The sequence below is a fragment of the Nymphalis io genome, chromosome Z (assembly GCF_905147045.1).
Source record: "Nymphalis io chromosome Z, ilAglIoxx1.1, whole genome shotgun sequence".
Taxonomy (NCBI): domain Eukaryota; kingdom Metazoa; phylum Arthropoda; class Insecta; order Lepidoptera; family Nymphalidae; genus Nymphalis; species Nymphalis io.
In genome coordinates, this window is record NC_065918.1 from 8,094,589 (window position 1) to 8,112,168 (window position 17,580).

Genomic DNA, 17,580 nt, shown 5'->3' on the forward strand with positions numbered 1-17,580 from the left:
ACTGTTAAAGTTTTCACAATTCGTCTCATGCGCGGTGATAAAGATATGGCTCGGTTTAAATTTCGAGATATATTTATTCGCCAATCCGCAGCCAACAACAGAAAATGTATTTATCTGACATTTACGGAGTGTTACTTACTTTTTAAGAGAAACTTTGAGTGCGATGCGAATAAAATTTAAATGTCGGGTTGAAGTTTTAAAATATAAATTAATCTAATAATGAAACGTTTTGAAAGCAAAATGTCTAATAATAACTGTTGTAGGCGTTATTCTTTATTACAGCATATTTAAAGTACGTATATAAAATATTAACTAAAATCTAAACAGGTTATTTATACATATTTTGTAAGAGGAATATTAATTATTGGAATTTAATGCCGTAATGTTTCAATGTGTCAACTACTGAAATTCGACCATAATCATTATTTATTGATGAAAATGTGTAATCGTCCAAAGCTTTTCATCGTTATGCGAATAAAACGAAATGGGTTTATAAAAAATCACTAATGTCAGCGGTAGGTTATTTGAGAATATAATGTATTATCTAGTATTTTGTGTCAATAATAATAGCATTACGAGTTAAAAAAATATAAAAAATTAGAGGACATTTTGTGATATTTTTTTAAAATATTTTTATCAAACAACCCTTGAGATTATAATGTTAACAGGATATAGCTCTGAACGTAAAAGATTAGCAATTTCTAAATATAAACAGAGTATTACAAAATTGAGTATGTTGTTTTTAGTAATTATCTTATAATAAAATATCCACTAAGTAATTATTAAAAGATTTACAACTCATTTATTATTATTATTATTATTATTATCGAAGTAAAGAAATCTACTCTCTAATATATTTATTAATCACGGTTTTCTTATTAAGGAAAGTCATTCAAAGCATTTCGGTCGCCTTTTAAAACAAGCGCTGCTCTCTTTACCGTAATTCACTTTGAAGAATTTTTGCTTTGAAGCAACTGTGTCACGTTTGAATATGCGTTTATCTCCCCTTCATTAATTCTTGCAAATAAGGATATTATGCCTTGTAAAAACATTGAAACATTAGCTTGAATAAACCAATACCAAGAAACGTGTAGTACGTGAGGTTGTAAAATGAACGTCCTGATAATCATTTGTTATCATAATATAATAATTATAAGATATCTTAAAGAATGCTTAAAAAACGTTTATTCTGACTGAGTACTATAAAAGTACAAAAAAAAGTACCGAGTCTAGTAAACTGTAATTTGGAACATAGATTTATTTTATAAGATAATCATCCGCTGAGAAAGGACTTTTGGGAATATCAACTTTAAGGGTAAATGGGAGGAGGGAGGGGATTCCTTGTATTAATTTTACGCATATCCAGGGTGGAGAGTTAGATACTTATAATTGTTTACGTTCTCAAAAAGCTTCAATTGTTTGTTGAGTTGAATTCCCATCATTGGTACATTTACTTTAACTAAGGATTAAAACGATTTATTATACATAGTATTATTCGAAAAAAAAAGTTATATTTTTTAATATTTGGGCTTATAAAAAATGTCCGTAATTTTTTGGTCTTTAGCTTTTTTTTGGAAAGCTAAAGAGCAGTTTCAGAACCTGATTATATCTTTAAGCTACCATCACCCTTAGGCATTAGCACTGCAAGAAGTATAAATTACTTCCCAAACTGCCTTACTCACTGTTTAACGACAGAAATAATAAATGGTACCTATACAAACAGTATTACGACATTAAACTTTTTTTATTTTATCTAGCTTGTGTAATATTAAATATTTTTCATACTGAAATATTTTTAATAACGTGAATGTTACGTTATATTGAGCAATGTGCTACAAAATAGTTTTAAGCATAAACCGCATCGCAGCGGAATATTGAGAATGTTATGATCAACAAATTGTTACTCGGAATAGGATGAAATAGAAACTGTGTACATACGTGATAGAGTTTGAAACTTTTATAACACAAACCAAGCTTTGAACTATGTACATATATATCCTGGTCATTCGAGGAAGTGTAACTAGATCGCTTTGAGAGCGCCTAAAGCGAACAAAAATTCAGATTTCATCCACACATCTCTTACACGTTCTTTGGGCCTGCAATGCTTTTTTTATCTACATAGACCGGTAGTATAGCATTTTATTTCGCGTTCCATATATTTTACATACTATACAAATTATTCTTAGAATGTTATCCAAATTTATTATGGGAACCAATATTTAAGGTTTGAATGAATATAAGTAGGTTAACAGCCTATCAGCTCGTGAACATCTTGAAATGGAAGTTCAATATCCTATCACTAATTTGGATAGCTAAGTTAATTATTATTATTACTTTGATATTATCATATGAAATCAGAAGCGGTTTTTGTAACTTAATACATTTTTTATTTATCAACACATTATAAGTTAAAATAAAAAAAAATTACGAAAATGGAGATATATATTTCATCTTAAATAAGGTAAAGTCAATTTTATATTTGCTTCAATCAATTCGATACCTTAAGAGTCGCCGTCTCTTCTGTAGTTTAAAATAATACGAGAAATTTATGTTTTGGGAGCAACAAAATATATTATATACTACCAAAAAATTCAGAAGAAAAACAGTATTATACTAAAATTACGTACCGTCAAAAGCACGTATTCATTTAACCCTGTTTTGAGGCAGTTAGTTACATCAAAGAAATTGATAATTTATAGAATAATTCAAAATAAATTATGGTTTATTAATACATATTTGTTGATAAAATATATTTATTATATTATATTATGGTGCTGTATTTGACGAGTAGTAAATCGATACTTATAAATAAAAGGGTAAATATACTCTCTTAAATTCTTATGAATCGAAAAGAAACAACCCCAACTCATGCATTAGATTCTCGTCAAAGCCAAATTCAACTACTAACTACGCGTCTAAACTTTGTACTGGTAATATTATGAGGTTATATAATATTCTTAAATTAATAGGATGTAAGCAAATATTGTAATAGAATAAGTATTGAGCCAAAATTAATCTGATGTATCTGCATGTATGGTACTACTATAATAAGATGTAAAATCTTTAATTTAAATATTTTTCATTTTCATAAGGATTGATACTTCATATATGATAAAAAAAATTAACTAAAGTTTTCTTTATAGTCATATTTTAATCATTAAGTCGATATTCTAACCTCTAAACTATAATAATATATAATATAATAACGCGGTCTTTTCTGTAGACATTTTGAAGTTCTATATATCGTTCATCTGTTATTGTTTTGATAGCGTGCTGATGAGGAGCCGGACTGTCAATTTTCTTCCCGTCTACTTTAACGTTAAGCTGTATTTCAAGAAATATACAACACATAAACAAACTATATAGCCTTGACATTATGTCCAAGATGTTTGAAAGTATACGTGAATTTTTATATAAATCGATTCAATGGCTTTAAAGTAAATCGACAAAACCAAATAAAAACACCTTATATTACATGTATGATAAACATCATTTTTTATAATATTAAATTTCAAATTTTCTTTATAAACATTTTGGAAAAAACAAACTTGTTTTATCAGAAATGTAATGGAATAGAAAAAGATCTTTTATTTGAGAATTCGTGTAATTGATAAATTTGCAAGTAGTAAGTAATAATAATGTCCTCCAGAGATATTGGACAACTGCGTAAGATATTATGGTGCACAAGTGTGTGTGCAAACACAGGTGTAGTGTCTATACCCTAACACTTATAATCTGATGGAACGGCAATCCGACACAACCGGAAATAGTTCAGGAGCAGGACCAACAGCTTTACGTGCTTTCTGAGGCACGAGAGTGTACTCACTTCCAACTTCCAGACTTCGGGATGATACTGAGAATTTTCGACAAAAAAACCCAGACAAAAAAGGCCCGACCTGGGATTTGAACCCAGGAACTCCAGACCAACGAGGCAGTCAAGTATAATGCATGAGTTTGTATGTTTGACGTAATTTACTATGATTGGATGTAAATACCCTATAAAAAGATAAGTTTTGTTTTACCTAAAACGAATAACTAGTTGAAAACTTTATACAATCAAAAGAGATTTTAGATTAATTGATTCTAGCTGTAAAATATTGTTTACTAACTTAAAACGAAATTGCTTCGCTTCGTCGCTTAATCTCCCTGACGACTGGCCTATACTACGACACGGAAGATTGTAAATTGATTTTATGTGAAAATAGTGAGACTTTTAAATTATATGATAAGTACGAGTCGATCGTCTGTTCAAATAATTACTAATGGCCGTTACAGTCATATATATACGGTCGTTAGTGTAAATTGTTTTACCAGCACTATGTATGTATGACTAGTATTAAAAGCTTTCTAAATGTTTCATCTATTTAATCAATAAATTAAAACAGCTGTCCACTATCATATTACAAGTAAGTCAAAAATAACCACTTTCCCTAAGTGGTTACTTATATTGTAGCAGATGTATGGGCTTCGTTCTGGCAATTGCATTACAGACTTTGCTTAGATAAATATTGACAATCCGAAAATATGTCATTCTCATAGCACCAGGATGGAGTAGAATTATATATATATAATTAGATAAAGCTACCGTATATATACATATATATATATATATATATATATATATATATATATATATATATATATATATATATATATATCTATTTAGGTTTATGATATATAATTCAATGCTATATGTCATAAATCGAGTCAATATGAAAATTTTAGTCAAAATATCTTTACCTAAAGAATTTACCAGAATTAAATATTATCAAATACGAATAGAAGTGCTTACCTGAGCTCCTACCATGCCTTCCCTGAGACGAGGTAAATCAGTATGGGAATATTTTGAAATGGACCAGGGCGCCACCTGCGTGAGGTCAGTGTCCAGCTCGAATTCGTTGATCTGATTGCGCAGAAACTTACGAATGTTCCATGGTAAGTCGTTGTGCCTATTTAAATATACTATATGATTAAAAATAATATATATATATATATGTAGACGAAGATACATAATAAGTAAACTATAATAATAGAACAATAAAATTAGTTACAGCTAGGCCTCCCTGACAATCACAAAAAATGCTTAGTTGATAAAATATAATGTAAAAAGTCTCATTAAGATATAAGACACGTTCTTAGGTAAGGAATAAGCTCCATACCTTCCCCTCAAAAGGAGGCCTTATCCCAGCAGTGGGACATTAACAGGCTGTTACTGTACTGTTACTGTTTTAGGTAAGACAAAGCCTGTAGACAGTTTTGTGTGACGCAAGCGAGTAAACACTAAGAAGTTTAAACATATATCTATAAATACACAATATTTTTAACCACCTTCAGAAAAGGAGGTTCTTAATTCTTATATATGTATATATGTATGTTCGCGTTCGTTACTTCATTAATATTTAAAAACTTTGTTAAGTTTATATTAAAACGTTTTTTCAGTCACATTTTATTGTTTAAAAATACTTATTAATCTTGGCTTGTTTGTAAGTATAACTTTCATATATTCTTTCAAATTGTTCTCCTATCTTAAATGGTCCAAATGCTTGTATCACAAGTTATTCATACGTATATTTATAGAATTTTATTCTTTTTTATTGAAAAATTAACACATTGGTATTAGGAAATGGCAGGAGCTTCGAGGGAAAATAAAAAATAATATTTTATTCTAAATGTAGCGTTATTCAAGCCGCCAAAAATTGTGAATTTGAAATCGAATTTTGTAAGACAATACAACAGTATGTTAACGAAAAGAGCTATTTTTGTTCATAGGTCCAATTTTTACTATTTTGGTCCATTTTATATGGTTTCTAATTAATTTCCTATAATTCTTTCATAAAAAAACAAAGTCGTTGTAACCCTTTTAATAATCAGTGAAAACTACTTAATTGACCACGAAAAAAAAATTTAGGTATCTAAATTAAAAAAAAATCTTTGATTGAATAACTAGGTTTAATTTTTTTTGCACAATATATGTTATAGTTGAGGACACCGGTAAAGTATATTGTACGTGTTATTGGTGTCTTAAGTAATTAAATTTATGAAATAAATTAATTAATTTATATTATATACTAATTGTTAACAAAAATATATTTTATTATTATTATATGTCCTGCAATATCACTAATCATTTGTGTAGTGTATTTTTTTTTTTTATAGAATAGGAAGGCGGATGAGCATACGGACCACCTGATGGTAAGTGGTCACCAACGCTCTTAGACATTGGCATTGTAAGAAATGTCAACCATCGCTTACATATCCAATGCGCCACCAACCTTGGGAACTAAGATTTTATGTCCCTTGTGCCTGTAATTACACTGGCTCACTCACCCTTCAAACCGGAACACAACAATATCAAGTATTGCTGTTTTGCGGTAGAATATCTGATGAGTGGGTGGTACCTACCCAGACGAGCTTGCACAAAGCCCTACCACCAGTATTGTTTCGCGATAAAAAATGTAAGTAATAAATTACGATATTTGAAAAAAAAGTTAAATAGGAAATTAATTATATCAGATAACATATTTACTCATAATGAATAAAGTTACGAAAAACGAATTAATATTTAATGACTTAGCTAGAACTCTGTGTGACTTGCAACGAATAACATTACTTGGGAGTAATTAGTGAACGTAAAGTCAAAAGAAAATAAAAAAGAATAATTAATCAACAGATTACATTTGCCCTAATTACAGTTAGGTATTTCACAATATTTTAGTTGGAACATAAAAGTAATGTTTATTTTCATACTTTGCTAAGTGACACTATTCTTGACAACTTCTTTCTAGTTGGAAGGTCGTAAATTGTACTTTGTATCGTATTTACCCGTCTGTAAGAGGGACTTCTTCAAGAATTTGCTTGGCAATTTCGAGTCGTTCCCGGTCATATGATGCGGCCGCGACGACAGCCGTCACTGCCAACAGGACGCAGGCTACGGCTCTTCTTTCATTGCGGTTCACCATTCTCACTGTTAACAATTCAGAGACTAAAATTATTAATTTGTTCAGTTATAATATAAATGTTTTATCAATGGGGGCGTTACTATGAATCGATTACAGTTCAACTATAGTTGATAACAATTTGAGCAAAAATGACAAAAATATGAAAGGTATGCTATGTTTATTAATTTTTATTATTGTTTTTTTCAATTTCTTTCTACGGAATTGTTTGCGGTAAATAAAAGTCTGAACGGCCAAAATGTTATAATAAATTTACAATTATAATAATATTAAGATAATCTTACTAATATCTTAATCTATTTAACTATTATGAGATAAATCTACATTACTCACAAATCGCAAATGAAAACTTACTTAATTATGAATATTTTTTCAATGTTAATATATTTGCAAATAATGAATAAGCCGGATAAGGTTACTTATTAACAACAGCGCCGCAGGCAAATGGGGCCACGGGCCTGGTGTGTGGTCACCATTATTAAAAGAAGGTATCAATAGTCTTTAAGCCATTTTTCATTCATTACACTAGTTCACTCTTATACCTGTATAGGCTTAGCAGATATCCAAACCTATGTGGATTATAGTCTTGCGCAATTCCACTTTTTTCAATGAACAAATATTTGTTGTTATTATATTATTATTTTTTTAATAAAAAAGCTAATAGAGAGTGGGAGTGTGAGTGAAAGGGCATGTGACCAATGCGTCTTTACATTTACTAATTATCCGATACGACTGTGGCGCTACATAGCATTTATGTCAAGTACCTATAACAAATGTACCTATAACAACTCAAACGGATAAACAATGCAAAACGCAAAAATAGCATTATTATTATTTAAAAGATTTCATACCATTTCTAACTCAGTCGATTCTGTAACACATAACTTTGACATGACATTGTTCAGAAAGATGACGCCCCCCCGTTTAGGCGTAATTCAGCCATGTACAGAATATTATCGCCAATTTACCGTGTAATGGGGATTGCGATTGGGCTATTATTTATCGGTATTGCTATTTATGACAGCAGCTGCTATTCAGTAACAAATTTCTAAATTCTTAGCACATTATTTATTTTAATTAACATTATTTTCTTTGCATATGTAACGTAATATGAGTGTGATATTCTTCTTTGTTTTATTACTATAGTGACTTGTTACGTTACTTTAAATCTTGGTCCGTAATTGGTTTTGTAATAAAAATTCTTTACATTACAAGCGTGTGGGGTGGTGCCACTAAGGTTAGCTGCATTTCTACATTGAATCGTAATTTAATACAACCAGTATAGCGCTAAGCGATCTTTTCTCCCATATCCAGGCAGCTACCGAGTATTATTATATCTGACAGCATTACTTATTTTATTTAGATGTATATGATGATTTCAAAATCTGCTTAAATATGAATTACTGATAGACCAAATGAAAGACATAAAAACGGCATTTTCATATAACATTTATACATTTATATTATTTTTAAAATTTACTTGCTACCCATCCTTAGTTATTATTTTAAATATTTTTCTCAGCTTATCGCCGTCTACTGCTGGACGAAAGTCCACATAGAACGCCTTGTAATATATATTTTTTTAATATTGAAAAAAAAAAACGCCAACAATCCCGATCTTGGGCAGCCCTCATTCATCCCGTACCTGCCACCTTTTTCAAATCGTCGGTTCACTTTGTCGCAGGGTGTTCTACACTACGTTTGCTTAAGCGTGGTCTCCACTCTAACATTTATAATTTTAAGGTATTTGCAAAGGAAAAATTAAGGTCATTAATAATTTCAATACACATCTATAAATAGTACAAAGTTGCTAAGTTCCTCGTTCTGTATCTCCACTAACTTCTACTAAGCCACGCAACGGATTTTGACACGGTTTTCGCTTATAGAAAGAGCATTAAACGTGGATGTGTTATATAGTATATTCTTAATAATCTTCGACCGAATGTATTAATTCCTTGTGCCGGAACATATTTAAAAAAGTAATTTTCACTTCTGGTCTAAGAATATGTATAATATGTAAATATTTTGCACAAAATGGCTGAACTATACTTACTAGAAACGTTTTAACTCTTCAAAACAAAAATAAAAAAATTACTAACCGTTTGAGTGGAATTTCAAAAAACTATGCAATACATGTTTATCAAGTCAATCAAGAAACACAAATCGTAAATTTCAAGCAGATCACTTTCTTTTCATTTTTATACTAATGTTTCCACACCTATTCTCCTGTTTGAGGTTGAACTTCTATATAAATACGTAAGAATATTTAAATAATAAATATTATTCTTTTTACTTAAAAAATAACGGAGTCACTATATAAACTTTTAATCCCTTGTTACTCTCTTAGGGGGTAGATTTTCAAAAACACTCGCTGAAATACGTATTTATTTATTTATTACCAGAAGCTTGTTTGTGAATGTTTTTCGGGTTTTCATACAACCGTTCATTCCTTATTTTAACACTGTTGGGGTGTAATTTTCAGAAATCCTTCCTTAGTGGGTATTTACATCAGAAAATGTATCAATTGTTAAAATTTCAAGTTTTTAACCCCTGTGGTTTAGGCTCTGTATTGATGAATCAGTTAGGACAAGTCATTACATATGCATAGAAGATATTGTTAAGACTGGAATTTAAAGTCCCTCCAATTGTTATATATTTACTGCTGTACATCAAACTTACGTCATATGTTTTGTTTCTTTACACTCGGAAACTACAAATTCTATATGCAATTTTCATATGAATTGTATTTTTTGCTTTAGAACGGACATAATATGCTATACAATATGTTAATATTTAATTGTTTGATATTTATTTTAAATATGGTTTAATATGTCCACGTAGTCGAAGAGAAAATTGTCGATCTAGGCTGTTATAAAGCGAACGCGAAATTATAAAAGTTAAACATAAACTTTGTATAAGAGTTTTGTAGATCTCCAAAATGTCTACAAAACAGTCAATGATAGCACATACCTATCTTTTATTGATAATCTACTGTAACCATTGTAATTATTTTGTTAACTGTATTTTTAAACGAGAAGAAAAAATAATGGCACCTATAGTTTAGTTTTCAGAGAAGTTTAAATAATAATCAAAATAAATAACATATTACTTTTAAACGCTTCATGTTGATAAATTTTGCTAACATTAACACTTTGCAAACCAGCAATTTTACTAATATTACGAGATATTTAAATAAACACATGAAAAAATAATTTTTAGAATGCACTTATATTATTTGTAAATACTACATAAATTATCCTCATTGTAATCATATTATTATCCTCATTAATTTCCACGATACTTAAATTATTTGTACTTTTAACGATTTCATTGTAAATTGGACAGTCACTTCTGGGAACACTGGAATGGTGTACATGTGAAGCGGGTCTAATTCTAGGATTAAGTACTAACATAGTTTAAGCATTCGTTACTAATCTATTTAATTTTAATTATTTATTTTAATTTATTTGTTATTATTTTTTAATTTTATTTGAATTTAATGTTAATTTTAATTTAATATGGATTGTTTAATCTGAAATAAAGTATTATTATTATTATTATTATTATTATATTAAAATTAGCATGTCAGTGACGAGAAGCCACAAGTCTGTCCCCTACGATGAACCAGGACAACACGAAAGAAGTTTTTACTTCAAAAACTATGTACTATGCTTTAGGCATATATTATATAATGCCTCTAGCACTGTATAGTATGACAAATAGATCAATTAAGGAGTCATAAAAAAACCATGGGATAAAACATTTTTACCTGTACGAAGTTGCGACAGGCACCAAGTATATACATAAACATAAACAAATATAAACAAATAAATATTACAACATAACTATAAATATTACATAAATATAAACAAATCATCATCATATTCAGTCCACATTAATCCACTGCTGGACATACGACTTCCGGTCCTGTGCTAATCGCTTTTCTAAGCTGATTGTTTAATTGAGAGAGAAATGGGGCTTTTGACGGCGAACTGGTGGGAGATAGCGATGCTGCATGTTTCAGTATCAATATTTTACGCCAGTATGCCGTTAGAAACTCAATTCCGAGTCACATCTTCTAGTGGTCCTTCCCGGTAACTGCTGCTCACCAGTTTCTCTCTTTGTGGGAGGAGCTGGTGAGGAACAGGCCAACGTGACAGGATGACTCACCAAGCCGCCTGGCAAGCGTGGCATTTTAAGGCTAAAAACCCCTCATATAAACAAATGCTGATATTTAATTAGAATCGATCCAAGCAATCTGAGGTTTGAACTGTGCAATTTCCAACAACGTATTTTTTGCAAACAGCTTTAGCAGTTTCAAATATACTTTTTACTTACGAAAATGTTTTCAATTAATCAGATAATTATTTTGACAAGAATTATATACAATGTGAAAATTTATTATCTATTAATTTATGTATCTTGTGATTTATTGTGTCCCAATGATAATTTGTTGATAGCAGCCGGTAACGCAATAGAACTCTCATCGATGAGAGTTCAGATTAAAGGAAATTTAATAAAAATAACTTGAAAGTTTCAGAAACTAGTCTGTGAAACAGGCCATGTTGACACCATAATACACTATTTAGTAACAGCGCGATTACAAAACTTCAATTTTTACTAAGTTTTTACTGACTTGCTTTGGTTTGGTTAATTGGAGGGTCTGTGAAAATGAAATGATGAATTTGATTTTTAATAAACTTTCTGACCAGTTACACTCAAGCTGTTAACATTTAATTTTGAATATAGCTCAAGGATAAGTATTGACAGAAATATTAAATAAAATGTAAACAAACAAATTGAATATATCACAATATATTCAATTTGTTTGCTATAATTATTTCTACAAGTGTTAAACGTAATATTATGTACTTCTACGAAATGCACATCAAATCCCTAGGGATTTGATGTCGCTCGTTATTTCGCTTTTGTAATACCATTCTCAAATTTCCCCTAAAATTTGATTTTTAAATAAAACTCGACGCAAACGCTTAACGTCGTTTTATTGGGACCTTTTTGGTACATATAGGCTTATATTTTATATTTATATCACCCCTGTATGTATGTCTTATTAACATCTGTTTTTATTTATTTTATTCCAAATTAATTTCTTTTAATAAAGATCAATTGCGATATTTTATAATTGCCGGGCTACGTAATTTTTTAACCGACGAATACATAAGGAATCTACTCACTAATTGAATTATAATTATAAGCATTAAATAAATTAATTATGTACAATAATTTTAGTTATACAATACTAAGTAATAATAATAAATTCAGCTTCTTTCTATTAATCATTTATTATCAATTCAGTCTCAGTGTTGGTTTACGATAGGTTTTTATTAAATATCATATTAATTGAAATAAAAAAAAAATAATATTATTTTTAATCTGAAATTTCACGAAAAACTACGAAGCATGTTTAGATTTTTTTCTCTGTTTTTAGTAGTTAATATCTTATAATAATAATTGCGTATGTTTTGTTCAATTGTTAGTTATGTTCAAGACTACAAAATAATAAAATTCAAAACAATAAACAAAAGATTATTCGCTGACAAAAAAGTGCTATGCACATTGCTTTAAGATTCTCAATGGTCTACATAAACAAATACTACAATTGGCGGTATTGTCAATAAGAAACCCCTTTAGGAAGTTCGGCTCTTTAAGCGTTTTATTTTATGGCACCCTCGAGGCAGTACGAGCTAAACTCAAGCTACAGCATCTATGCTATCTAAATGCTAATTTTCAAGGATTATGGCTTTAAAATTTAGTTGGAAACTTTACATCTTTATTGAAGAAGTCACCTCAGATTTGTTGTTACAATAAGTTAGGACATCACCGATACTTTTTTTCGTTCTGAAAATATTTCGTAAATTTCAACTGCATTGCATAAAGTTTAACGCTCTTTTTAATTGGTGGTATTTTAACTTTATCTACGTTTTGGTTTAAACTCGAACTACGTGGATGTAGTTGTTTTATGAAATTGTGGATTTGTATTTTAATTGTTTAACTATTATTTTAGCGTTTACATTTGAAAGAACAAAAAAAACCATATTCAGTTATTATGTGTAATTTTTTATGTAGAGCTTAAACGGAATTGTTAATTCCAATATGGAACAGCATATTCATTCAGTATTATATACTATCTAGTAATATTATAAATTTGTAAATTTGTATGTACGAATGTTTCTTACTCAATCAAAAACGACTGAAGGGTGGATAAAATTTGGCACACAGTTTATAACTCGACTTAATACGTAGGATTTTATTATCAGAGTAAATGAAACGGTTTAACGATTCTTATCAATATAAATAAATTTATATTAATGCTATATTATATTATTCTACTAGTTCTATACTGCGCCATCCTACTTATATTATAAACAAGCTTCAGCTGGCGACTTCCTTGCGTAGACTTATTAATTAGATCTTCATCATTAATACAATTCAATATATGAAACAAGAATTGTTTTTAGAATAGAAATGTATGATATCGTTGCCTCTCTTTAGGATATTTATAAACAAAACAAAAGGTGTTTCGGATTCTCTTGTTTGTTTTGTGATTAGTTGTAAATTCATTAGTGAAGTATGACTTACTTCTGTTGTTTTCAAAATTATATCTGCGTTTTAAGAGAAAAATTTAGTAAAAACGACGGTTAAATTTCCAGATAAGTATTCTTTACTTTTATGCATTACATTTATATTCATATTTATTTTTATGCAGTGAATAGTTGTTTTAGAGATCCTGCACACGATTTACCTTTGATTATGACAGGGAATCATTTGCAAAGCAACAATCACACCTGCATATAAAAGAGTTAACCACAATATTTGATATGCAATCTATGATAGTTAATGTTAAGTAGCGCTTTGATTTCGAATAAAATATTTTCTATAATCATGTTCTGCAAATATGTAACAAGAAACTCTACTTAATAACAAAAAAAGTGAACATCCTTCGACCAAAAATAATAAATCGATAGGTATGTATATTATATTAGTGTTTACTTGTGTTGAAACTTCGTAGATGGTAGATAGATCAGTTGTGGTCATAGATTTACGGTTTAATCTACGTCCTGCTTTCACTACGCTTAATGTTTTTTTTTCAATTCCATCCTCGTGTCAATAAGTCGGCAAATTTAATTAAAATCAATTCATATTGCATACGCTTTAATTGCATGACTATCAACGAACCGTTACTTCGTTAAATGAAGTTAAAAACTAGAGTCAAGCCATATAAAAATAATAATAAATCTGATAATGGCATGCAAACATCAATATAGGGGAAAATGTATTATTTACAAATAACTAGCCGTAACTATATTTTATGAAACGTATGCATGTTGTATTTATTTAAAGGCTCTAGATTGCGTTATTACAAGCTTTTATTTAGCTTCACGCATGTTGGTTACAAGGTGTTCTGTTTTTAAGCCGGTTCTACAACTCTTCTTCTTCTTCGAGTGCCACTCCGACTAGCGAAGCTTGGGAGTCAGCTTTAAATACTCCTTCTTGTTCTTCGCGAGGCGAAAGAGTTCAGCAGCACTCGCGATTCCCGTCCATTCACGGATGTTGCGCAGCCAAGACTTTTTTCTGCGCCCAACAGCTCCCCTTCCGGCAACTTTTCCCATCATAATGAATTGCAAAAGTTCATATCTTTCATGCCTAAGCACGTGTCCGAGATATGCAACTTTTTTCTTCTTGACAGTCTCCAAAAGTTGCCGTTTTTGGTTGACGCGTCGCAGAATTTCCACGTTCGAGACTTTTTGAGTCCAACTAATGGACAACATACGTCTATATGCCCACATCTCGAAAGCTTCTATACGTTTTTTGAGCTCTTCTTTAATTGTCGACGTCTCGCATACGTAAAGAAGTATAGGCCATATGTAACAATGTAGGAGTCGTATGCGCACAGGGATCTTAAGTCTGCGATCGCAGAGTACTTTTTTCAACGTGCAGAAGGCACTTCGAGCTATTTCGATGCGAGTCTTTACCTCCTGTTCACAGCTCCAGGTGTCATTAAGCCATGTCCCCAGATATTTGTACTTGCGAACCTTCTCAATTTTTTGGCCTGCTACAATGATAGCAATCATCCGTGCAGTGACGGAGAAAGAATACATTTCACTGTCCCTCTCTTTCCCATGGGTGTCGTAAGAGGCGACTAAGGGATATCTGAGCGACCATCTGCTCATCTGGTGGTAGGATGCTAACATCCGCCTGGCTTGTTACCACCGTACGCATGGTGAAAAACTCGTGAAGTGGCTTGCAGCCGCGTTTCGAGGTTAGCCAGCGTACAGCCAGTGCCTGAGCGAGTATTGCCGCGATGGGTGTTGTTCCAGTGGAGACGGCTGTTGAACCAATGCCGGGGGAAACTGTATTGACCTGCCGGACAGGGAGACCCGGAGAAACGGCTGTTCCGCTGGCCGCCCGTGGCATAGTACAGGGGCCCGAGCGTGCCTAACCAGCTCTCGAGGCTGCCCCACCAGGCCACGCATAATCTCGGGGTGGACCGTCGTGCCGGTTGGTGACCGGAAGGTGCCGGTTCGTCAGAGCCGAGTCTACGTGTGCCTCTACAGATCCCACAATGGTGACTTTGATTGACACGATTATTTGACCATCTTAGTCGGGTGGCAGATGCTGCGCAAGAGCAATTTCCTAACGCGGAATTGGTGTTTTTGGGGGATTTTAATGCTCACCACGAATCCTGGTTGAAATCCCTCAAAACTGACCATGCTGGAAGGACTGCTCATGCTTTTGCTCTCACACATGACTTGACCCAACTGGTTGATCAGCCCACCAGGATCCCAGACATTGATGGGCAAGCACCTTCTCTACTGGACCTTCTGCTGACTTCTCACCCGGTGGAATATCAGGTTGTGGTTCAGGCTCCTCTTGGCTCTTCGGATCACAGCCTTATTTCTACCAGAGTGCCACAGGCCAAGCTGCCGCCACTAGCGGTATGCAAACGTCGCGTTTGGCACTATAAGTCGGCGGATTGGGACGGTATGCGCGATTACTATGCGTCGGTCCCTTGGAAGGAACGTTGCTTCAGTGGGAATGACCCGTCAGCTAGTGCCGCTGCTGTTGCTGGCGAGATCATGCTGGGAATGGAATACTACATTCCTAGCTCAGATCTCGTCAGTAGGAGTACGCGTAACCGTTGGTTCACTCGTGAATGTGCCGATGCTGTATCATCTAAGCAGGCGGCATATCGCAAGTGGATCAACGGCTGTATTAGCGGGGCATCTAACATTGACTCACTGAAAGCAAACTATAATAAAAATTCCAAGTCCTGTAGAAAGGCATACACGAGAGCGGATGCACAGCGCATTGTACAGATTGGTCATGACCTTGTGTCGCATCCTAGGGGCTCCCGTAGCTTCTGGCGTCTGACCAAGTCTGTGCAAAACAATTTCTGCCAACCTTCGCTGCCACCGCTCAGAAATCCGGACGGATCGCTAGCTCACAGTCCGCAAGAGCAAGCTGATCTCCTGGCTAAACTCTTTGCAGTGGCTCTTTGCACTGGCTAAACTCAGTGCACTACAATCATCGATGACGGAATTGTCCGTCATCGATGATTGTAGTGCACTGCCACCTACAATACCTGCATGTGGCCATACGATGCCTGACATCAAAATCAGGCAACGTGATGTGCGTGCGGAGCTGCAATCACTTGATGTACGGAAAGCTAGCGGTCCCGATGGAATACCAGCCATAGTGCTGAAGAAGTGCGCAGCGGAGCTGTCTCCTGTGTTAACGCGCGTGTTCCAACTTTCTCTCTCTTCGGGAAGTGTGCCGGAGGCTTGGAGAAGAGCTAATGTGCAAGCGGTTCCCAAAAAAGGGGATCGGTCTGACCCGGCAAATTATCGGCCAATAACTATCACCTCAGTACTTTGTAAGGTGATGGAACGGATTTTAAACAACCAACTGATCCATTACCTACAAGATCACTGTCTGTTTAATGATCGTCAGTACGGGTTTCGACCAAAACGGTCCACAGGTGATCTTCTAGCGTACGTAACACACCTCTGGGGTGAAGCTATCGACAAGCATGGAGAATCGTTGGCTGTCAGCCTCGATATCTCCAAGGCTTTCGACAGGGTCTGGCACAGAAGTCTTCTCTCCAAGCTACCGGCATATGGTCTGCCTGCTCAGCTATGCACCTGGATTGCCAGCTTCCTACACAAGCGTAGCCTTCGTGTTTTAGTAGATGGTTGCGCTTCACAATTCTATGTAGTGAATGCTGGGGTCCCACAGGGATCTGTGCTATCTCCCACACTCTTTCTTTTGCATATCAATGATATGCTCTCCCTTGGAAACATACATTGCTATGCAGACGATAGTACAGTGCATGGTGGATACCACGGACGCGCAGTGGCTGGGCGGGCGGAAACTGAGGAGAGGCGGGAGAATCTTGTCATTGAACTCGATAGGACGTTAGAGCTCATCGCCAAATGCGGCTCTGATAATCTTGTTGAGTTTAATGCCAAGAAAACACAGGTATGCGCTCTCACGGCGAAAAAGTCAACATTTTCCCCTCTTCCCTCCCTCTGTGGTACTCCGCTGGTGATGCAAAGCAAAATCGCCATGCTGGGGATTGACGTTCGCTGCGACCTTAGTCCAA

General features: G+C 33.3%; 1 protein-coding gene across 2 annotated transcripts in view; it reads right to left on the minus strand.

The window, feature by feature from the left end:
* Positions 1-17,580, minus strand: part of LOC126780733 (dipeptidase 1-like) — a 74,989-nt gene that overhangs the window by 9,403 nt on the left and 48,006 nt on the right. For both annotated transcript variants that reach the window (XM_050505401.1, XM_050505402.1), the window contains 2 exons: positions 6,823-6,964; positions 4,793-4,949 (listed from right to left, as the gene is read on the minus strand). In XM_050505401.1, coding sequence (XP_050361358.1) covers positions 4,793-4,949; positions 6,823-6,964 — 299 coding nt within the window. The remainder of the gene's footprint in view (positions 1-4,792; positions 4,950-6,822; positions 6,965-17,580) is intronic.